The sequence below is a fragment of the Doryrhamphus excisus genome, linkage group LG6 (genome assembly GCF_037039965.1).
Source record: "Doryrhamphus excisus strain RoL-2023G ecotype Guam linkage group LG6, RoL_Dexc_Guam_v1.1, whole genome shotgun sequence".
Classification (NCBI taxonomy): domain Eukaryota; kingdom Metazoa; phylum Chordata; class Actinopteri; order Syngnathiformes; family Syngnathidae; genus Doryrhamphus; species Doryrhamphus excisus.
The window spans coordinates 11,010,282-11,033,746 of record NC_136362.1 but is presented as its reverse complement, the minus strand read 5'-3'; the positions used below and the strand labels follow the sequence as shown (position 1 = coordinate 11,033,746).

The 23,465-nt window shown below is 38.7% G+C and overlaps 2 protein-coding genes across 3 annotated transcripts in view; both read left to right on the top strand.

The window, feature by feature from the left end:
- LOC131125705 (MAGUK p55 subfamily member 7-like) overlaps window positions 1–5,817 on the top strand; it is a 36,071-nt gene extending 30,254 nt beyond the window's left edge. For both annotated transcript variants that reach the window (XM_078791406.1, XM_058067504.2), the window contains 2 exons: window positions 1,266–1,409; window positions 5,364–5,817. In XM_078791406.1, the coding sequence (XP_078647532.1) occupies window positions 1,266–1,409; window positions 5,364–5,594 (375 nt within the window). In that variant the 3' untranslated portion in view covers window positions 5,595–5,817. The remainder of the gene's footprint in view (window positions 1–1,265; window positions 1,410–5,363) is intronic.
- A 7,535-nt stretch (window positions 5,818–13,352) lies between these two features.
- On the top strand, window positions 13,353–23,260 carry LOC131125707 (homeobox protein Mohawk-like). Its single transcript, XM_058067507.2, has 6 exons — window positions 13,353–13,548; window positions 13,606–13,765; window positions 13,832–13,985; window positions 16,313–16,549; window positions 22,689–22,722; window positions 22,795–23,260. Exons 1-6 carry the CDS (start codon window positions 13,388–13,390, stop codon window positions 23,126–23,128), a joined length of 1,080 nt encoding a protein of 359 aa, XP_057923490.2. The 5' UTR covers window positions 13,353–13,387; the 3' UTR covers window positions 23,129–23,260.
- Window positions 23,261–23,465: the final 205 nt, after the last annotated feature.

The following is a 23,465-nucleotide window of genomic DNA, read 5'->3' as shown; positions in this document are numbered from 1 at the left end:
TTATCACAGCAAGTCTTCCAGGTCCTGAAGCAGCAAAACAGCCCCAGACCATCACACTACCACCACCATATTTTACTTTTCAGGTCATGCCATAGCATCTCAATAGGATTCAAGTCAGGACTTTGACTGGGCCACTCCAAAGTCTCAAGTTTTTGGTTTGGTGGACTAGCTGGTGTGTTTTGGATCATTGTCCTGCTGAAGAACCCGAGTTGGTTTCAGCTTGAGGTCACCAACAGATGGCCGGACATTCTTCTTTAGCAGAATTTATGCTTCCATTTATCACAGCAAGTCTTCCAGGTCCTGAAGCAGCAAAACAGCCCCAGACCATCACACTACCACCACCATATTTTACTTTTCAGGTCATGCCATAGCATCTCAATAGGATTCAAGTCAGGACTTTGACTAGGCCACTCCAAAGTCTCAAGTTTTTGGTTTGGTGGACTAGCTGGTGTGTTTTGGATCATTGTCCTGCTGAAGAACCCGAGTTGGTTTCAGCTTGAGGTCACCAACAGATGGCCGGACATTCTTCTTTAGCAGAATTTATGCTTCCATTTATCACAGCAAGTCTTCCAGGTCCTGAAGCAGCAAAACAGCCCCAGACCATCACACTACCACCACCATATTTTACTTTTCAGGTCATGCCATAGCATCTCAATAGGATTCAAGTCAGGACTTTGACTAGGCCACTCCAAAGTCTCAAGTTTTTGGTTTGGTGGACTTGCTGGTGTGTTTTGGATCATTGTCCTGCTGAAGAACCCAAGTTGGTTTCAGCTTGAGGTCACCAACAGATGGACGGATATTCTCCGTCAAGATTTTTTGATAGACAACAGAATTCATGGTTCCATTTATCACAGCAAGTCTTCCAGGTCCTGAAGCAGCAAAACTGTCCCAAACCATCATACTACCACCACCATATTTTACTGTTGGTATGATGTTCTTGTAATGGAATTTCAACTTTTGTCTCCTCAGACCACAAAGTATTTTCCCAAAGGTCTTGGAGATCATCAAGATGTTGATGTTGGCAAAGTTGAGACAAGCCTTAATTTTAATTTTGTTCAGCAGTGGTTTTGGTCTTAGAATTCTGCCATGCAGGCCGTTTTTGCCCAGTGTCTTTCTTATGGTGGAGTCATGAACCTTGTTGTGGGGTCTTTTGTGACCTCTTGGTTGAGTCGTCGTTGTGCACTAGGGGTCATTTTGGTTGGCCGGCCACTCCTGGGAAGGTTCATTTTCCTTGCACCTGACATTTTGTCTTTTTCCCCCTCCAGAAACTCAAGCGTGTCTACACGTTTGAATTTAAACCGTTTGTGGTTTTTGTGAAGCCACCACGTATCGAGGAGTTACGCCTCACCAGAAGAAGAGTCAAATTCATCTGTGATGAAGAGGACTCAAACCAAGCCAGGATGTTCTCAGTAAGCGCAAGTAGATCACAAAACACACAAGATACGTATGTAGTATACCGCCTCGGAACATGCAAGGGCGGTGTGAGGTCACAAACTCTGACCCCCTTTCCCCGATACTTGAACTGCACACACCCTGCACATGATTGACATTTAAGGGAAAAGGGCGGTGATTCGGTTGCGCTGTGGGTGGCTTGTTGCTCCACATTTGATATCCATACATTATAGCGTGATATCACAAGTGCGTGCTTGTGATAAACACATGCTTATGTACGTATATCAGTGAATAACATGTTCCTCCAAACAAGCGCATATGTTCGACTCTGCATATGTTTTTCAAGGTCACTTAACATCCATCTGGCCTCTCAGTGTTTGACCTTGGCTGCCCAAGTTAGCCTTGTTAAATCCATGAGGTCCCACACCTGCGTTTGCTGCAATTTGGATTTGACTAAACACCACGGGCATAGGCCCAAAGTGTACGTAAATCACGCAAGCGTCAAGAGAACAATAATAAATAAATCTAACGTGACAGATTGTACAGTTCAGTTGGTCTGGACCAGCTGTTCCAACACTGATTTAAATCAGCGGTTCTCCGTGATTTTCCACCAAATGTTTTTTATTATTGAGAAAGTGATATCTATTTATTTATGTGTACTGTATACACGAAAATGTTGTTGTTGATTTAATATTCTGTTAAAACAATGTTAAATATTGCAATCGGAATCAATGTTTCAGTATCGATCCGCACGTCACTAGCAGAAATTCACTTTTCACGGTCGATAAACGAGGGATGGCTGCAACTCTGTCATTTACGAAATGCCCACAAAGCATTGCTAGGCAGTAGTTACTGAGGAACTAATGAAGAACTAATGATTAGAGTGGTTATCAAGGAACTAATAAGTGGCGTGGTTACTGAGGAACTGAGGAAATAATGATTAGAGTAGTTACTAAAAAACTAATAAGTGGAGTAGTTACTGAGGAACTAAGGCACATAGGGTAGTTACTGAGGAACTAATGAGGGAATAATGATTAGAGTAGTTACTAAGGAACTAATAAGTGGAGTACTTACTGAGGAACTAAGGCACATAGGGTAGTTACTGAGGAAATAATGATTAGTTACTAAAAAACTAATAAGTGGAGTAGTTACTGAGGAACTAAGGCACATACGGTAGTTACTGAGGAACTAATGAGGAAATAATGATTAGAGTTGTTACTAAGGAACTAAGGCACAGAGTAGTTACTGAGGAACTAAGGCACATAGGGTAGTTACTGAGGAACGAATGAGGAAATAATGATTAGAGTTGTTACTAAGGAACTAAGGCACATAGGATAGTTACTGAGGAACTAATGAGGAATAATGATTAGAGTTGTTACTAAGGAACTAAGGCACATAGAGTAGTTACTGAGGAAGTAAGGCACATAGAGTAGTTACTGAGGAACTAGTGAGGAAGTAATAATTAGAGTAGTTACTGAGGAACTAATAAGTGGAGTGGTTACTGAGGAGCTAATGAGTAAATAGTTATTAGAGTAGTTACTAAGGAACTAATAAGTGCAGCAGTTACTGAGGAACTAAGGCACATAGTGTAGTTACTGAGGAACTAATGAGGAAATAATGATTAGAGTTGTTACTAAGGAACTAAGGCACATACAGTAGTTACTGAGGAGCTAAGGCACATAGGGTAGTTACTGAGGAACGAATGAGGAAATAACGATTTGAGTTGTTACTAAGGAACTAAGGCACATAGAGTAGTTACTGATGAACTAATGAGGAAATAATGATTAGAGTGGTTACTGAGGAACTAATAAGTGAAGTAGTTACTGAGGAACTAAGGCACATATGGTAGTTACTGAGGAATTAATGAGGAACTAATGATTAGAGTTGTTACTAAGGAACTAAGGCACAGAGTAGTTACTGAGGAACTAAGGCACATAGGGTAGTTACTGAGGAACGAATGAGGAAATAATGATTAGAGTTGTTACTAAGGAACTAAGGCACATAGGATAGTTACTGAGAAACTAATGAGGAAATAATGATTAGAGTTGTTACTAAGGAACTAAGGCACATAGAGTAGTTACTGAGGAAGTAAGGCACATAGAGTAGTTACTGAGGAACTAGTGAGGAAGTAATAATTAGAGTAGTTACTAAGGAACTAATAAGTGGAGTGGTTACTGAGGAGCTAATGAGTAAATAGTTATTAGAGTAGTTACTAAGGAACTAATAAGTGGAGCAGTTACTGAGGAACTAAGGCACATAGTGTAGTTACTGAGGAACTAATGAGGAAATAATGATTAGAGTTGTTACTAAGGAACTAAGGCCCATACAGTAGTTACTGAGGAGCTAAGGCACATAGGGTAGTTACTGAGGAACGAATGAGGAAATAACGATTTGAGTTGTTACTAAGGAACTAAGGCACATAGAGTAGTTACTGATGAACTAATGAGGAAATAATGATTAGAGTGGTTACTGAGGAACTAATAAGTGGAGTAGTTACTGAGGAACTAAGGCACATATGGTAGTTACTGAGGAATTAATGAGGAACTAATGATTAGAGTTGTTACTAAGGAACTAAGGCACAGAGTAGTTACTGAGGAACTAAGGCACATAGGGTAGTTACTGAGGAACGAATGAGGAAATAATGATTAGAGTTGTTACTAAGGAACTAAGGCACATAGGATAGTTACTGAGAAACTAATGAGGAAATAATGATTAGAGTTGTTACTAAGGAACTAAGGCACATAGAGTAGTTACTGAGGAAGTAAGGCACATAGAGTAGTTACTGAGGAACTAGTGAGGAAGTAATAATTAGAGTAGTTACTAAGGAACTAATAAGTGGAGTGGTTACTGAGGAGCTAATGAGTAAATAGTTATTAGAGTAGTTACTAAGGAACTAATAAGTGGAGCAGTTACTGAGGAACTAAGGCACATAGTGTAGTTACTGAGGAACTAATGAGGAAATAATGATTAGAGTTGTTACTAAGGAACTAAGGCACATACAGTAGTTACTGAGGAGCTAAGGCACATAGGGTAGTTACTGAGGAACGAATGAGGAAATAACGATTTGAGTTGTTACTAAGGAACTAAGGCACATAGAGTAGTTACTGATGAACTAATGAGGAAATAATGATTAGAGTGGTTACTGAGGAACTAATAAGTGGAGTAGTTACTGAGGAACTAAGGCACATATGGTAGTTACTGAGGAATTAATGAGGAACTAATGATTAGAGTTGTTACTAAGGAACTAAAGCACATGGAGTAGTTACTGAGGAACTCATGAGGAAATAATGATTAGAGTGGTTACTAAGGAACAAATACATGGAGTAGTTACTGAGGAACTAAAGCCCATAGGGTAGTTACTGAGGAACTAATGAGGCAATAATGATTAGAGCTGTTACTAAGGAACTAAGGCACATAGAGTAGTTACTGAGGAACTAAAGCACATGGGGTAATTACTGAGGAACTAATGATTAGAGTTGTTACTAAGGAACTAAGGCACATAGAGTAGTTACTGAGGAACTAATGAGGAACTAATTATTAGAGTAGTTACACAGGAACTGATAAGTGGAGTAGTTACTAAGGAACTAAGGCACATAGAGTAGTTACAGAGGAACTAACGATTAGTAGTTACTGTAGCAGTTACCGAGGAGCTAAGGCACATACATTTAAAGCAGTTACAGATGAGGTTCTCTTCCACATGCTGAAACAGTCTCTTGCAGTATGTGCTCCGTTTTCTAAAAACAACTTCCTGTAGGATGTTGGGTCCCTCCATTATTATTCCCCCAGCGGGGCCTTTCATGGTACCTTGACCGCACAGTTAAAACCCAACCTGAATGCCTTCTGATTCCTTTCTTCTTGTCGTTATTCAACTCACAAATCACGTCCCGCGCAGACGTAAACGGCGCTACTGACAACCAGATCTATCATTTTCAAGGCTAAAACAAACACGGCCAAGTGTTTTCTTTCTGCAGGAGGAAGATTTTGAAGACATGATTCACTTGGCTGAAACCATGGAAGCCCAGCATGGTTACATGTTTGACAAGGTGCTCGTTAATGGAGACATTGCCACGGCCTTCAGAGAGCTCAAGGCGGACCTTCGGCGAATGGAGGAGGCGGAGGTCTGCTGGATTCCTGCGGAGTGGCTTCGTTTCTCGCCAACAATGGCGAGGAGGAGTTGCGGCCTTTTGGCTGGCTGGATTTGAACTTTTTAACGTAGATGTAGGCGGAATTTTATATGGATTAGTAGGTAGTGCATAGCTTCATTTGTCCCATATTTGAAATGTTTTTCCATTTATAAACAATGGCTGTGATTACTACAGTATGACTTTTCCATAAAGTTGTCCCTTAACATGCAGCTAATTAGGGAACCAGACTCTTCCTTTCTTTGTCGCAGAGCCAGTTTTTCTATTGGCATTTTGGCTAAAATAACAAATGGGGGTGGGGGGTGGGGGTGGCGGGCTTTCTGCTCAGCAGAGCTTGCGACTGAGCGTTATCCTTCCCTGCCAAGTCGCAAACATCAGCATGGAATTATTCTGACAGCTGCTGCACTTCAATTAACTGTAATGCACACCAGAGGAATATTATTAGTAGCAGGCGGGGGAACTGTACAATTTAGGGGTATCAACAAGAAAACATGTTGTGCAGACGCTTCGGTTAGATCAGGGGGTGTCCAAACTGTGGCCCCGGGAGCCAATTGCAGATCGTGGCTGCTTTTTTAGTGGCCCGCGGCACACTGTAAAGACAAAATTTAACAGCAAAAATAGAAAAATCAGTAGTAATCATACAAGAATGAAGTCAAAATATTAAGATAAAAAAGTCGAATGAGAAAAAGTTGTAATTTATGAGTAAATGTAAATGTAATATTATGAGGACAATATTTTTTAAAGATTTTTTTTTAGTTGTCATATAATGAGAAACATACAAAACAAGTACCATAGAGTTGAAATATTAAAGCAAAAATTTTATATTTTTTTAAGCTGTAATATTATGAAAAAAAGCAAAATAAAGTTTTTGGAAAAGTCGATTGCAAATTTGTTTTTAATATTTTGTGAATCTTAAAATATGAGATGAAAATTTACAAAAATACTTGAACTACTTGAGGGGGAAAAACTGCAAGAATAAAAAAAAACTGTTGCAAAAACAAAGTGAAAATATGAAGAAAAAAACGTCGTAATTTTACGAGAATAAATCTGAAAATTGTTTATACAATGTCCGTAGCATACAGTTGAAATATTAAAGAAGAAAAGGTTTGTTTGTAATATTATGGGAAACTAATAAAATAAATAATAAAAATATATTAGAATAAATTAATAAATAACCAAATAATAATATAATAAATAATAAATTAATAAAAATGAAATAAAGTTGTATTTTTTGAAACAAAAAAGTTGCAGAAAAAGTTATACTATAATGAGAATAAAAATCAAAATACATTGCACATTAAGTCAAAATATTACAAGATAGAAAGTTGAAAAACACGGGAAAATGGGGAAAAAAATCCAAGCCAAAAAAAGCCCTATTGTAACAGGAAAAACATTTGCAATACTACCAAAATAAACTGGTCATATTATGAGTAAAACAACATCAATTTACTATAGAGTAGAAATATATAAGAAAAATGTCAGTATTTTTTTAGTCATGATAATATGAGAAAAAATATATATATAAATTTTGGAGAAAAAAAGAGAGAGTCAGAAAAAAAAAGTTGAAAAACACAGGAAAATGGGAAACAAATTCCAAGCCAAAAAAAGCTGTATTCTAATAGGAACAGTTGCAATATTACCAAAATAAACTGGTCATATTATGAGGAAAACAACATCAATGCACTATAGAGTAGAAATATTTAAGAAATATTTCAGTATTTTTTAAAGTCATAATATTATGAGAAAAAAACTATACATTTTTGAGAAAATTAAGTGTGAGGGGAAAACGTTAATAATTATAATATTAGAGAAATAATGTCAAAATATTCAGAAAAGAAAATTCACAAAGATTACTTAAGAAGTCGAAATATTTGGAAAATGTACAAAAATAGGTGGAGTTAAGGTTGCTGGTTCTCCTGTGATTATGTCAAAGTACCCTTGGGCAAGACACTGAACCCCGCTGATGCTACGTCATCAGTAGCTAAATGTGCTAACAGTGCCAAAGCTTTCGGCTACTATTCATTCACTCCTCAGACACACTCTGGTGGTGGTAAACTACATCTGTAGGCACAAGCGCTCTGGGGTTTGTGTCGTTGGGACACAACGACAGTGACCGAATGGACGTAGAGCAGACTGACCCGGTTTCTGAACGCTTCCCGATCCATTTTTCCATAGAAAAATGATGTACAATTTCAGCATTTTCACATTAAACAGAAGCCCTGGCTGAACTAAATAGAAGTGTACTTCCACGTCAAACAGGTGCGCTCCCAGCCCCCTCCAACAATACTAAAGGTCACGCCCCCCAGTGCCAGACAGGAAACAGAAACAACACAATAAAAGCACAGAACTAAAAATAATGTCAGAAAGAGAAAAAAAGCCAACCAAAAGTCCAAACTGTCATGCGTCAATGTGACAGAAGCTGCCTCACTGAACTCTTCGTGAGTAGCTGGATTCCTTCACAGGGTTTCTTTCCTCCGTTTGGATGGTTGGAGTGCAAAAGAGTGTTAATGTGTTTGGACGGAAGAAAGAGCGAGACAGTAATTGCTTTCTTGGGGTTTGGGCCTTCACAAAAAGGTTAAAACCACACAGTGAGGCCCGCAATGGCGGATTAGAACTTTAGGGGTCAAGACCATTGATGGCTTGTTAGTTGTGATGGGCTGCAATAGTTGTGCAACATGTCTGATCCCCCCCTCCCCCCAAAAAAACAAAAAAAAAACACTCCAAACATCTATCAGAAGTGTCTCCCCGCTGCCAGACGTGGGGTTCGAGCTCAACGGAACGGGGCAGCATAATTTCATCACAACACTGAGAATCTACAGGCACCCTGTGAGATCATAACAGTGCCATTAAGACACCGACCCGATCCAACCAAAACCGCTCCAACTTCAAACATTACGCAGAAAACGATGATGTCAGTTGGTTTCGGATAATTTGGCTCAATCATGTAAATGCCTGTTCAGAGTATGAAAAAATAAACAAGATTGATGTTAAACAATATGTTCTTCACTGAATGATAATAAACACCGCTTGCTGAAAATGGGGCCAAAAAGTGTAAAAGGCAGTGATAAACACGTTAACATTCATTCATTCATTCATTTTCTACTGTTTTTCCTCACGAGGGTCGCTAGGGGTGCTGGAGCCTATCCCAGCTGTCTTTGGGCGAGAGGCGGGGTCGCCAGCCAATCACAGGGCACATATAGACAAACAACCATTCACACTCACATTCATACCTATGGACAATTTGGAGTCGCTAATTAACCTAGCATGTTTTTGGAATGTGGGTAGGAAACCGGAGTACCCGGAGAAAACCCACGCATGCACGGGGAGAACATGCAAACTCCACACAGAGATGGCCGAGGGTGGAATTGAACCCTGGTCTTCTAGCTGTGAGGTCTGCACGCTAACCACTCGACCAATGTCCAACATAATAGAGTGAAAAAAAGGTTCGCCTCCCATTCTGTGTGGAAGTGGTAAATTTGTGGCAAAATTAGATGCTAACTGTCGGGGTGTTATTTCATGTCTACAGTGCTCTAATAACGTTTAAAATTTATTTAGAAAGTCATAAATTGTTTTATATATATGTTATCTATGAAAATATTAATTTTAACATTGAATCCTGTATCATTCATTCATTTTCTACCGCTTACCCTCACGAGAGTCGCAGGGGTGCTGGAGCCTATCCCAGCTGTCTTCGGGCGAGAGGCGGGGTACACCCTGGACTGGTGGCCAGCCAATCACAGGGCACATATAGACAAACAACCATTCACACTCACATTCATACCTATGGACAATTTGGAGTCGCCAATTAACCTAGCATGTTTTTTGGAATGTGGGAGGAAACCGGAGTACCCGGAGAAAACCCACGCATGCACGGGGAGAACATGCAAACTCCACACAGAGATGGACGAGGGTGGAATTGAACCCTGGTGTCCTAGCTGTGAGGCCTGCGCGCTAACTAGTTGGTACGCCGTTCAACATTACAAGATAATGAGGAAAAAAATTTTTTTCAAACTAATGAAAAAAAGTTGTAATTTTGGGAAAATTAGGTCGTGGAAAAAGTTGTGTTATGAGAAGTACAAATATTATGTTAAAAAAAAACAAAAGAAATGGAAAAAACTGCTGTAAATTTACAAGAATAAAGTCAAAATATAATGAGAAAAAGGCATATTTTAACGAGAAAAAAAGTTTAAATTTTACAAGAATAATCCCATAGTATTATGAGGAAAAAATAATACAATTTTTGTGGCGTAGATTTGAAATATTAAAGAAAAATATTGTATTTTTTAAGTGATGATATGGAAAAAAAATAAATAAATAAGCCTGTCTTTTTTGGGAGGGAAATTTGATCGATGACAAAACATTTAAGGTGAAAGTTGAAATATTTGGAACAGTTTAAAAAAAATACCAGCAAAAATGGCATACACAGTAGTGGATACTAGTAATACACCTTTTTCACTACATCACCACCCATATATATATATAAAGTACATCAAACTATGGTTAAATAATTTGTAGAGCTACTGTAATTACACGAACACACACTAGCACAGGAATCCCACTATCCCACTATCCCACTATAGAAGAGATATACGTACTTCCTTGTTTGTGAAAGGTCTCGGTGCTATTGAACGTGGGTGTGTTCCCTGCTAATATCAACACATACGCTGGTGAACATGTCACAGAGGGACAAGAGTAAATGGTGCGCAGTCGCATGTAGCATTCTGCTCAGGAATGTGAGCGGAGGAATTTGACTGCGAAAAGAACAGGGATGCGTCTCGTCCATGTGTTTTTCAGCTTGGGTTTAAGCTGCAGTCAAACGACTTTTTTTAATACAGCTGAACTGCGAACCACAACGCGAGTACAGACAATGTAAAGCGGGTCCGACTAATAAACAGGTGCTTACTTGTCAAAGCTGATTCCAGAAGTTAAGTTTTATCACCTTGAATATTGGCTTGTAGGAGATCAATTTATGATGTGGCGTGGCAAAGTCATAATGCTATATCCATTCAGTCTTACATAAGAATGTTTTCATAATACTAAATTTCCCTCACAGGATTAATAAAGTGTATTTATCTAGCTCTATCCTCGAGCTTGATTTGCTATTCTAAGAGAAAAAACATACCTAACATGATTTTTCCAGCAAGGGCCACATAGTGAAAAATGAAAGGATGCAAGGGTCACTTTGAGATTTTGTAAAGTAAAAACCTTTGTGATGTAGTGAAAAGGTGTATTAATAAGTATTGACTACTGTCTATGCCGTTTTTGCTGGTATTTTTTAAAACTGCTCCAAATATTTTAATTTTCACCTTAAATACTTTGTCACTGATCAAATTTCCCCCCCCCCAAAAAAAGACAGCTTTATTTTGTTTTGTTTGTTTTCCATATCATCACTTTAAAAATACAATATTTTTTATTTAATATTTCAAATCTAAGCTACAAAAATTACATTATTTTTTCCTCATAATACTATGGGTTTATTTTTGTAAAATTGAAACTTTTTTTCTCGTTAAAATATGCTTTGTTCTCTTCATATTTTGACTTTATTCTTGTAAATTTACAGCTGTTTTTTCCATTTCTTTAGGTGTTTTTTTTACCATCATATTTGTACTTAATTCTCATAACACAACTTTTTCCACAACCTAATTTTACAATTTTCCCAATATTACAACTTTATTTATTAGACTGAAAAAAAAATCTTCATTATATTACAATGTTGCACGGTGAACCAGTGGTTAGCGTGCAGTCCTCACAGCTAGCCCACCTGAGTTCGATTCCACTCTCGGCCATCTCGAGTGATCGAGTGGTTAGCGTGCAGGCCTCACAGCTAGAAGACCTGAGTTCGATTCCACTCTCGGCCACTCTACCTTAACTCGCAGGCCTCACAACAAGAAAACCCGAGTTCGATTCCATCCTCGGCCATCTCGAGTGGTTGAGTGGTTAGTGCGCAATCCTCACAGCTAGAAGACCTGAGTTCGATTCCACCCTCGGCCATCTCGAGGGGTTAGCGCACAGGCTTCACAGCTAGAAGATCCGAGTTCGATTCCAGCCTCGGCCATCTCGAGTGGTCGAGTGGTTAGCATGCAGGCCTCACAGGTAGAAGACCTGAGTTCGATTCCACCCTCGGCCATCTCTGTGTGGAGTTTGCATGTTCTCCCTGTGCATGCGTGGGTTTTCTCCGGGTACTCCGGTTTCCTCCCACATTTCAAAAACATACTAGGTTAATTAGCGACTCCAAATTTTCCATAGGTATGAATGTGAGTGTGAATGGTTGTTTGTCTATATGTGCCCTGTGATTGGCTGGCCACCAGTCCAGGGTGTACCCCGCCTCTCGCCCAAAGACAGCTGGGATAGGCTCCAGCATCCCCCGCGACTCTTGTGAGGGTAAGCGGTAGAAAAGGAATTAATGATACAGGATTCAATGTTAAAATTAATATTTTCATAGATAACACATAAAAAATCTGTTTATGACTTTCTAAGTACATTTTAAATGTTATTAGAGCACTGTAGACATGAAATAACACCCCAACAGTTAGCGTCTAATTTAGCCACAAATTTACCACTTCCACACAGAATGGGAGGCGAACCTTTTTTCACTCTATTATGTTGGACATTATATGCACTGTATGTGCCCTGTGATTGGCTGGCCACCAGTCCAGGGTGTACCCCGCCTGTCGCCCGGAGACAGCTGGGATAGACCCCAGCAACCCCCCGCGACCCTCAAGCGGTAGAAAATGAATGAATATTACAAAGTTATTCTCCCAAAATTACAACTTTTTCTCCTTAAATTACGAGTTCTTTAATTTACTATATGAGCAACATGGTCATGTTCCTTATCTGTGCCCATTGCACTTAAATGGTCAACAAAAAGGTCACTATTACAGAATTCCATCACACAAAACACCTTTTCCCCAAAAGTCTCCGTCATATAATAAACAGCCATATCCCAAGACGTTCTTTGTTCTTATTTGTTCAATTGATTGACAGCTTACATAGCCTATTTACATCGCTGACACAGCAATAACGTGAGCCATGCCAAGGGTTTAGTATTCCAAACCGTACTGAAATAATACCGTATGTGCCACTTGATGGAAATGACTCAAATGTTACCCACATAAACCCACACAGACGGGTGCAAAAAAAAATCCACAGTTGCTAAACCCAACTCCGCACACTCGTACACAAAACAAGCAGCACTTGCAGAGTACGAGAAGAATGCCAATCAGTGTTATTTTCCAGTGCTGGTGTTGACATTATTATGGCCCCAATTTGTTCTGAAATCCAGGATTGGTGTTTTTTTTTTTTTTTTTTTGCTGGTTATTAGGAAACTTGTAATTACACCCGTCCAGCTCCCGAATCCCCCTTGGTAAAACATGCAGTGTTATTTGCTGACACGATTTTTTTGGATATAAAACCGCAAGCTTTGTATGCCTCATGTAGAAAATATGAGATCATGTTCACCAGACAAAAAAAAATCTAATAACCACGTTTGCCGCGCAATAGTTTGCATAGCTTGGGGCTGCTCCCTCCGCTCATGCGAGGGTTCCCCTCACAAGAGCTCCTCGAAGGGGTGATTGGAACGGGTGGGAGGGGCCAATGGGAGGAAGGGAAGCAGGTTATTTGAACTCCAAAAAACAAAAACCAGACAGCGTCTTCTTAGTTTTCAAACATTTGTCGCTCTTTTTACTGGAAGAGTGACTAGAAGAGCCGTGATCATCCTCCACTTTAAGGACTATTGAACTTTTTGCCAACTTTTAGTTACTTTTACGGCAATTTATGTAAGATGGGAGTTGACTGTATGCATTTACTCCTGGAGAACTACTGATGCACCTGTTGATTTTTGGACAATTTTGACAATGAACACAGTGGCAGATACTTTTCTTCATTTGGAGGACAATAGAAAAGACGAACAAAGGAGTCGCCTGGCTTGTCTATCCCAAAACGTCCAAAATGTGGACTTGCTGCAATACCGTGAGACCACCGAAAACAGCTCCCCGATGAAATACAGAAAATACGGGTATGCTTATACATTATGTTTCTTCTTCAATGTTAGTTATTATCCCAACCCTGACAGGTCTCGCTTGGGTGGGGTGAAAGTTCGCCACAAGAGACAGGTGCTGCAGGACATGGCCCGTCCGCTCAAGCATTGGCTGTACAAACACAGAGACAACCCGTACCCCACCAAAACCGAAAAAGTTCTATTGGCTCTGGGGTCCCATATGACGTTGGTACAGGTGAGACCGCAAAGAGGATGATAAAGAGCACAGTGCAATTTGGACACTGTACCATCTTCTGTTTAGGTGTCAAACTGGTTTGCGAATGCCCGACGGAGGTTGAAGAACACGGTGAGACAGCCAGACTTGAGCTGGGCTTTACGGATCAAACTGTATAATAAGTACATCCAAGGGAATGCGGAGAGACTGAGTGTATGCAGTGATGACACCGACTCAGATGGTGAGGACGCTTTTTAACCCTTTCTGATGTTTGACTAGAGTCTGTAATCACTGGATGGCATTAGCTACACTTGCAGGAGCGAGAACTGTGCAAATCATTCTGTCCAAAGATTAATATGTTGGCCCGTGGCACATTGTCATGATATCATTTAACAATACAACTAGGAAAAAAAAACAGCAAAAATTGAAAAATCTGCAGTAATTTCATAAGATTCAAGTAAAAATATTACAACAAAAAAGTTGTCTAATGAGAAAAAGCCATAATTTTACAAGAATAACATAATATTATGAATAATAATAATTCAATCTTCATTTCAGGGGTATCCAAAGTGTGGCCCACAACTCTTTTTCTATTGACTTTTATATCATTCTAAAAATATAACAATAATAATAATAATAATACAAATACGGCAAAAATTGAAAAATCTGCAGTCATTTCACACGATTCAAGTACAAATATTACCAAAAAGAAGTTGTCGTCTCATGAGAAAAAGTCATAATTTTACAAGAATAACATTATAATATTATGAATAATAATAATTCAATCTTCATTTCAGGGGTATCCAAAGTGTGGCCCACAGCTCTTTTTCTATTGACTTTTCTATCATTCTAAAAATATAATAATAATACATTTTATTTGTATAGTGCTTTTCAGAGTACTCAAAGATGCTTTACAGTGTAGACAAAATAAATAAAAATGAAGTTGAGTAAAAAACTGAGTAAAAGATGCATTAAAATACAACATCCTTACATTAATTCAGAGCTAAAAACAAGGCTAAAAGCAGGGCGGGGCACAGCAGTCAGGTATAAAAAGTTAGACATAAAAAAAATAATAATAATAATAATTAATTAACAAGAAAACTAAAAAAAAGAACAAGAAAATAATAACAAATATGGACAAACTAGCAGCAATTTTCCCAGAATAAAATAGTAATATTATGAGGAAAAATTTTAGTAGCATTGAGTATGTGTTGAAATATTTGGTCAAACAAAAAAGTCAAAATATTACGGTAATGAAGTCATAATATTACAAAAAAAATGACATATTTAATTTGAAATATTTGTATTTTTTAATGCAAAATTTGTTCAAAGTTAAAAGTAGGCTTTTTTAAAGAATATATAACTTCTTAGCATATCGACATGTATTGCTTTACAAAATATGTGTCAAAGTTGTCACGTTAATGTTAAGTACAGTTGACATGCTAACATTTGACATGCTAACATGCTGATGTAATTACATTTTGATATATATTTCTTACACACAAATGTTCTTGCACTTGTTGAATGTATACACGTCACTGGTACATCACATGGACCTCATGTGACCGGACAGCAATAGCAAAAACTGAACGTTTTATCCTAAACCGGTGTAGCGCTATCATACACAACACTCATTCTTGTGACTGAGGTATCTTTCATCATCTTGCAGAAAATGGCGCACCTTTAGCCGCTATTTAGGATTTGGACATCATTAGAAAAACCCTCAAAGATTCGTTGCTAGTTTTTTTGCCCTGAATACGATCAAGGTGATGCTGCTATGATTATGTACACTACGACTGAATCTGTTGCACCTTACTGTATGTACATATATTTATTCAATGGCTTCCTGTGATCTGTAAAAATTCTGTAAATATCCTATATGTAAAAGTCTTACTTAAAGATACTTATTTTTACTGCAATCAGTAATGTTAATGTTAATATCCCCCTTTACAATCCTCATAACGACCACACTAACCTTACAGTAATCAAACTACAACCCGTTGACATAATTAGTAGCAGAACATTCCCCTTCTCTCTTCAATTGCCGTTGTTCACTCGCGACACAATCCAGTTTTGAGCCTTAAATTATGATAATCGAAGATGATCGACGAACAGAATCGGAAACATGGTGTAGCCTTTAGCCTGGTAGTCTAGCCTTAGCCTTAGTATAAGGTACAAACTTTTGGTCTCACGGCACACCACTATGGTGCATTCAAGGACCGTGGAAATATATAAACATGTGGAAAATTTGGACTTTCTAACAGCGATAAATGTATGCTGTGCATTTGATCTGTATTATCGCATAGTTATCAATTATGAATGACATGTTTTCTGCAGAAAAAAGCCTATTTTCAGGGTAGGGGGTAACATTTGACTAAAAATGTAATCCACTGTACCTCTCTTAAAAGTAAGCATGGTCAGTTTTTGATCCAGGTCTTGACGGTGCTCATGTCTACAAGTGTACTCATTGATCCATTACATCTTCCCTCATGTTTTTTTTTTTTGTTTGTTTTCATCTACGTGCAGACAATGACTGTCCCTTACAAACACCTATCTGCTCATCATCAGACACGGTGAAAAAAACAACCGGCGATGACGGCACCTCTCCTCCATCCAAGTACAAGAGTAGCTTGCTGAATCGCTATTTGAACGACACCCTGAGACACATGATGGCGGGCAAGGCGGACGGCGTGGCACTCATGAGGAGGAACCACTCTGAGTCGTTCAGTTCAAACGAGTGCGATCGAGACGTGGCGTCGCCGGCATCCTCCTATGAGACGGAGACCAACTTCATCTACCGCATGGGTGAGAGACACGGCGTCACGCATTGATGGATAACCCTAAGGTCTATTTTCAAGTAACATTTCAAGACGTCATTTATCCGAACGAATCCAAAAAATATGCAAAGCGGGTGTCTCTGAAGCTTTAGGGACAATCTGCGGAATGACACAGTACAAGGCAAATAGGATACCGTAGTATAGTGAAAACTAAGTATAGCGACATCTAGTGTTGGGTGTGTGGACCAAGATGGTTGAATAAACAACAACAATGCTGTCAATGTACCAAAAAGTACCATGATTTCTGGTGTCTAAGCCACACCCACTAAAGTTATACAAAAAAAAACATATTTGTGCATATACAGTGTAAGCTGGACCGATAAGACATGTAAACCGAGGCCAAATTTTTGTGTAAACTAACCGAAAAAAACGCGAGGTTCATCATTCTGGTTCCTTCAGTAAAATGATCTGTTTATTTTGTTCATTTCATTCATTACGTTCATTTCGGTCAATTGGTCGTTAGCCTGTGATCTGTGTCGGTCATGAACGAATGGGTCAAAAGGTTCATTCAGTAAAAAGATCTGTTCATTTCGTTAATTTCAGTCATTTCTGTCAATTGGTCGTTAGCCTGTGATCTGTGTCGGTCATGAACAAACGGGTCAAAAGGTTTGTTCAGTAAAAAGATCCGTTCATTTCGTTCATTTCGTTCATTTCGTTCATTTCGGTCGTTAGGCTGTGATCTGTGTCGGTCATGAACGAACGGGTCAAAAGGTTCATTCAGTAAAAAGATCTGTTCATTTCATTCATTTCAGTCATTTCAGACATTTTGGTCATTTTGGTCAATTGGTCGTTAGCCTGTGATCTGTGTCGGTCATGAACGAACAGCTCAAAAGGTTCATTCAGTAAAAAGATCTGTTCATTTCGTTCATTTCGTTCATTTCGTTCATTTCGTTCATTTCGTTCATTTTGGTCAATTGGTCGTTAGCCTGAGATCTATGTCGGTCATGAACGAACGGGTCAAAAGGTTCATTCAGCAAAAAGATCTGTTCATTTCATTCATTTCGGCCATTTCGGTCGTTAGCCTGTGATCTGTGTCGGTCATGAACGAACGAGTCAAAAGAAGTAGTTCAATTCATGACCGACTGTCGGTCACGAATGAACGACTAACGAGTGTCGGTCAATCTGTCGGTCTTTCAGTCAGCTAACCCCGCCCACCCACAGAGCGAGGCGCGACGATAGGATAAGACAGGCAAGCACGCAGATAGTCCCCGCCCTGCAAAAGGAACGGTGAACTGACTCTCCAGTCAATCAAAATAAAAAAACATTTGCAACTGAACAGATTTAATTTTAGGGGCGGTGACCTCGTTCATTCCGTTCACAAAAAAAAAGTTATTTTGACCAGTTCGTTCATGAACGACACACCACTAGTAAGTTCATCCATCCATTTTCTCTACGGTTTGTCGTCATTGGGTTCTTGAGTGAGATGAAACTTTGTACCGGTCCTGGGTGTACATATTGCTCCTTATTACTTGTTTTTTTTATCACTGACAATGAATCATTTCTTTGTACTGTGCCATTGTCGTTAAAGATTTATTTTTCACATGAAGCAAAGTGAGAGGTCACTAGTAAAACCAAAATAGAACATGACTCTTCAGGGTTCCCTGCCTGGTATTCCACTAGAAGTCGGTAGCTCTGCAACATTTCATTATTTTCTTTCAACGACTCTGACACCTGGGTGCCCTTTAGAACAAACCTGCAATTCAACAAAGCACAAGAGCCAACATTTTTTTTCATGAACATTAGTAATAAAAAGCCAAGTGGACGCACAAATCCTTCATTTTAAAGATTGGACGGAGTTGATTCTGGCTTGCGCTGCTTCTGCACGCCACAAATCTCATTTCCATACACCAGAATGTGCCATTTGTTCCGCTTCAGCTTCTTGCCATGGTGGAAATGTCCAGTAGGGCTTCAAGTACAATTACAGAATGTCTAAGATTTTATTATTCCCAGGGTGAGAAGTTGACAACTGAGCCAAAACTCAGAAATAGCGCTTGGTCACCAGGGCACACAAGACGTCTCTCAGAACGGCAACTCAACTGTGAAAGAAATGCTCCAGAGCTTTAATATCCATTTGGCTTCCTCTCATTGGAGTTTTTCTTCTTAAATCATGTACGCTTTTTGGCTGTCTGTTGTTCCTCGGAATGCTTCTTTTCCTGTTAGCTGTTATTGTAAAGTTATATTTCAAGAACTATTCATTGCTTACAAATCATGTGTTAAGTTGCTTTATTTTATATATTTTTATGACTCTAAGGATCAGCTTCCCAGAAAACAAATAAATCGTTCCAGTCTGCCGACTGTTATTTAATGTTGTTATGATCTGTGAAAACACTTCATCTTCAGGAACCTCGTGTTTAACCTCAGATTGGCACAAATAAATGGTGATAACGCATGAAAGCTTCATTAAGGGTAACGAGAGCAGTTGCAGTCTGAGCCTTAGCTTGTAAGTAATCATTATTTTCTTAGTCGATTAAGATGAAGGTTGTTGTTTTGATTAATCAAGTAATCGGTTAGGCACTCGACGAACCAAATTCATATGAATTAAACACAAATATTTATTGGTGTGATCGGCAACATATCAGAAAAAAGGCAAAAAGTTAAACTGCTGTTTTCCAAGCTGATTGTGTTGCCTAAAACGCATAGATTTTATGCTTTCATGATGTTCATGCATGACAAAGGACGTTGAAAAATATTCACATTTAAAAGGATGAAATCACAGCACATGTACTTTAATCATGGGTAGGGTTTTTTACATCGTAATATTATGACAAACAAAAACTACAGTTGTAATTTGGGAAAAATTAGGTTGGGGGAAAAGTTGTAATATGAGATTATTATGGGAATAAAGTCATGATATTATGAGAAAAAAATAGTTGGAAAACTAAAAAAATAAGAGCAAAAATTGTGAAAAGAGTCTGATTCTAACGAGAAGAAACTCACAATTTTATGAGATTTTTATGAGAATAAAATAGTACTTTTAGTAACAGAGCTCATATTAAGTTAAATATTAAAGAAAGCCCGCTTTATTGAGGGTTCAACTGTCGTGACCAACTTTAAAGATGATTGAATGCGAATGAAGGTTACAGGGGTCATGGATTCAGTGCGCTGTTACTTGGACACAGGCTAGCCTGAGACAACATTTTAAGAGGGTAGACATATAAATGAAGACGCTTTTTATGTCTTCTGTGTGCAGTGTGAGTCGATTAAGTGCAAGCGTAGTATCTGTTTGTTTGTTTGTGTTGCAAATAACTTCAAAACTTCTGAATGGATTTGGATTAAATTTTCAGGAATTATAAAAAATGGTATATATATATATATATATACATATAATTTTGGGGTTGATCAGGATAATTTTTTAAAGGATTCTTTAACATTGTGAGATAGGACCTTTATCAGCATTTGTGCAAATAACTCCACAAAAAAATGGTCAGAGTCAGATCAAAAACTGATACAAATAATGTAGTAGTTCCGGATACCATGATCCGGACTACAAAAAAATTGTGGGCATTTGGAATTTTCATCATAGGAAAACAACAAATAAGCTATAAACATGCAAAAAAAAAATCTGGAGTCTGGATCTGGAGTATGCAAACGGGTGTCAGAAAGCTGTGGCGCTAGATCTAAAAGAAAACCGCCATTACGAGAAATGCAAACTGATGAACTAAGATTGGTATCATTATGAATCCAATTGTTAATAGTATGTTTTCATTGGTCAATTAGTCTAACTGTATAGATAAAATAAATGCAGGACGTGAATCACAATATGGGAGGAACTATACTTGGCTTTTCTAGTTTAGGTACAAGTTCCGACTTACGCTAAAACGTGACTTTCATGGCCGTCCATGAACAGAACAAATATAAAGCTGGCTACAATTCAAATGAAAACCTTTGTATACCCACTTTAGACATATAACACTTTAGACTCTTTGTAAGAAAAAAAAAGATGGAGAGGTAGCATTGTGACAATGCTAAGCTAGCTAGCAGGGGCATCTTCCTATATATCGAGGGTAATACCGTATCTAAACATTTCTCCCAAAAGCGCTTTCTTGGAACTCATTAGCAGCTGTTGAAATGTTTGTGAACACTTCTAATGTATCCCTGCTGCTCGTAATGTGACTTTTTGCTCCTTTGCGGAGCTGAAGTGGAAAAGTCAGGCTGCCAGAATGATGGCAGAGCATTAACAACACGTGTAGTGCAGCTCCACAAGGCTTTAAAGAGCAGGCACTAAAACATGGAGCCATGGACTTTGAAGTGATGTCATCACCGCTCACAAGGACACACGAAACATATCTGCCTCCATTTCACAGGTTGGAAACAAACATGTGAGATCACTTTTCTTTTGACTATGCATGATGTGGCGGTTGCATCATGTTCAAAACACCCCCGTAAAAAGGCTCCATGGGGCATGAAAACAGTATATATATATAAAATATAATACATAATATAATATAATTTGACAAGGAAATATGAAAAACAATCCAAAGACTAAAAAAAAAACAAAAATCAGCTGAAATTTTACAAGAATAAAGTCAAAATATGAAAAAAAAGTTCATGTAACGAGTGGTTAGCACGCAGGCCTCACAGCTAGGAGACCGGAGTTTGATTCCATCCAAATTTAAACTTTTTTTCTTGTTAGAATATGCCTTTTTCTCTTTATATTTTGACTTTATTATTTCAAATTTACAGCTGTTTTTTCCATTTCTTTTGGTGTTTTTTTTTTTACATAATATTTGTACTTAATTCTTATAACACAACTTTTTCCACAACCTAATTTTCCCAAAATTACAACTTCATTCATTAGTCTGTAAAAATTATTTTTCATCATTATATTTCAATGTTGCACGGCGGACCAAGTGGTTAACGAGCAGGCCGCACAGCTAGAAGACCAGAGTTCAATTCCACCCACGGCCATTTCTATGTGGAGTTTGCATGTTCTCCCCCGTGCATGCGTGGGTTTCCTCCCACATTCCAAAAACATGCTAGGTTAATTAGCGACTCCAAATTGTCCATAGGTATGAATGTGAGTGTGAATGGTTGTTTGTCTATATGTGCCCTGTGATTGGCTGGGCCACCAGTCCAGGGTGTACCCCGCCTCTCGCCCGAAGACAATTGGGATAGGCTCCAGCACCCCCCGCGACCCTGGCTGAGGGTGGATCGAACTTGGGTCTCCTAGCTGTGTGGCCTGTGCGCTCAACATTTTTCCACCGTGTCCAGTGCGACTTATATATGATTTTTTTCTTCTTCATTTTGCATTGTTGGATGGTGCAATTTACACTCCGGAGCGACTAAGCCTGAAAAATACGATGTAGGCGTTACTGTAAATGTGTTACTGTGAGTGACGGGCGGACAGGAAGTGATATCAGTGAGTGCAGATTTGACGTTAGCCCTGTGTTATGGAATCGGGAGTCACAGCACGCAACTATGGTAAACAGTGTAAACAGTGAACATAATGCAACAGTAGTACATGTATGCTAATTTTAGCTGCATTATCACACATTCATATGTTGACATTTTTGGAGAAAAACTATAAAAAAAAATTTACCAAAAATCCTCAAATTGCTGGTACAACAGTATATATTAATTTTTGAACACTCTGAGCTGTTGAATTGCTTTAAAAGTGACACAAAAACAACACATTGTGTTGCGTAAATGACCCTATACAGAAATATACTGGAACTGAGGCCATGAAGTACCTCTGCACTACTTGCGCCATTTATTATAAACAAAAAAAAAAGCAGCGAGCCCTTTCATTACCCTTTCTAAAACTTCTCCATGCAGTAAATTTCAAACTGGCAGGAGGTAAAACAATGTTTTCTCTGGGTATAAAATAAGATGTTCCGAAATAGTTTCTTGGAAAAGGATGTTATGGCTTTAAAAAAAGAAGTGCTTAGGGATGTTCAGTAGCCAATATATATATATATATATACTTATATATATATATATTCACATAAATATAGAAAAAAATGATTTTATTTTGGCTCCTGTCCAGCTTAAAAGAGTCAAGATGAGGATACTTTGAGGTACCTTTATTTGGAATAATTACATATATCTCACATTATGGTCCTGCTGATTGAAATAATGGTAAATATTAATATTTTTATCTCTTGCAGAGACTCTGGACTACACATCACCCAAATGTAACAGGTAATTATGACTACTTTCATTTGTGTATAAATTCTCCGACATGTGACCGACTTCACTCACGTTTCGTTCCAGTGGTCAGCATCAGCAGAATCAAAAGAACCAAGACTGGCGAGAGATCAATGCCGCCGTGGCCCTGACCAGTTTGGCCCAGGGGCAAAGCTGCATAGAGGACAAGAACATCAGAACGGTGCCCGGCACCGCCGCCGGACTCGGCTACGCCCCGCAGCCCCTGTCCGTCACGAGGACGAGCGCCACTCACCGGATGCATGTCGCGACGGCGCCCGCCTCGGCTCTGACACAGAGCTGCAGCGCCGAGCGGTCCACGCTCACCAGTCGCATCATCCAGAAGTCGTCTCACATCTCTGAGGTGCAGACCATCAAAGTGGGCGTGGTTAATGGAATGTAGCCATTTGGTCAAAACCAGGGACTGTTTATTTGCAATCAGGAAACTGTAAAATAGAAAAAAATATTATTGTTTTGTTTTTAATATGTTTTTTTAATATGTTTCTATTGTGTTCTGTTGTTTTAAGTTAACTTCCATGAGACTGGATCATCATCCAATGCCTTCATTTGACAGCAACTTCACAATAAAGTCAATGTGAGACTTCTTCACAAATTCTTTGTTTGATTCCGCCACTTTTTAGTTTTGCTTTCATACAGGAGTGTCCAACGTTTTTCCACCAAGGGCCACAAGTTGAGAAAAGGAAGGATTGCTAGCATGCTAATTTTAGCATACTATCATT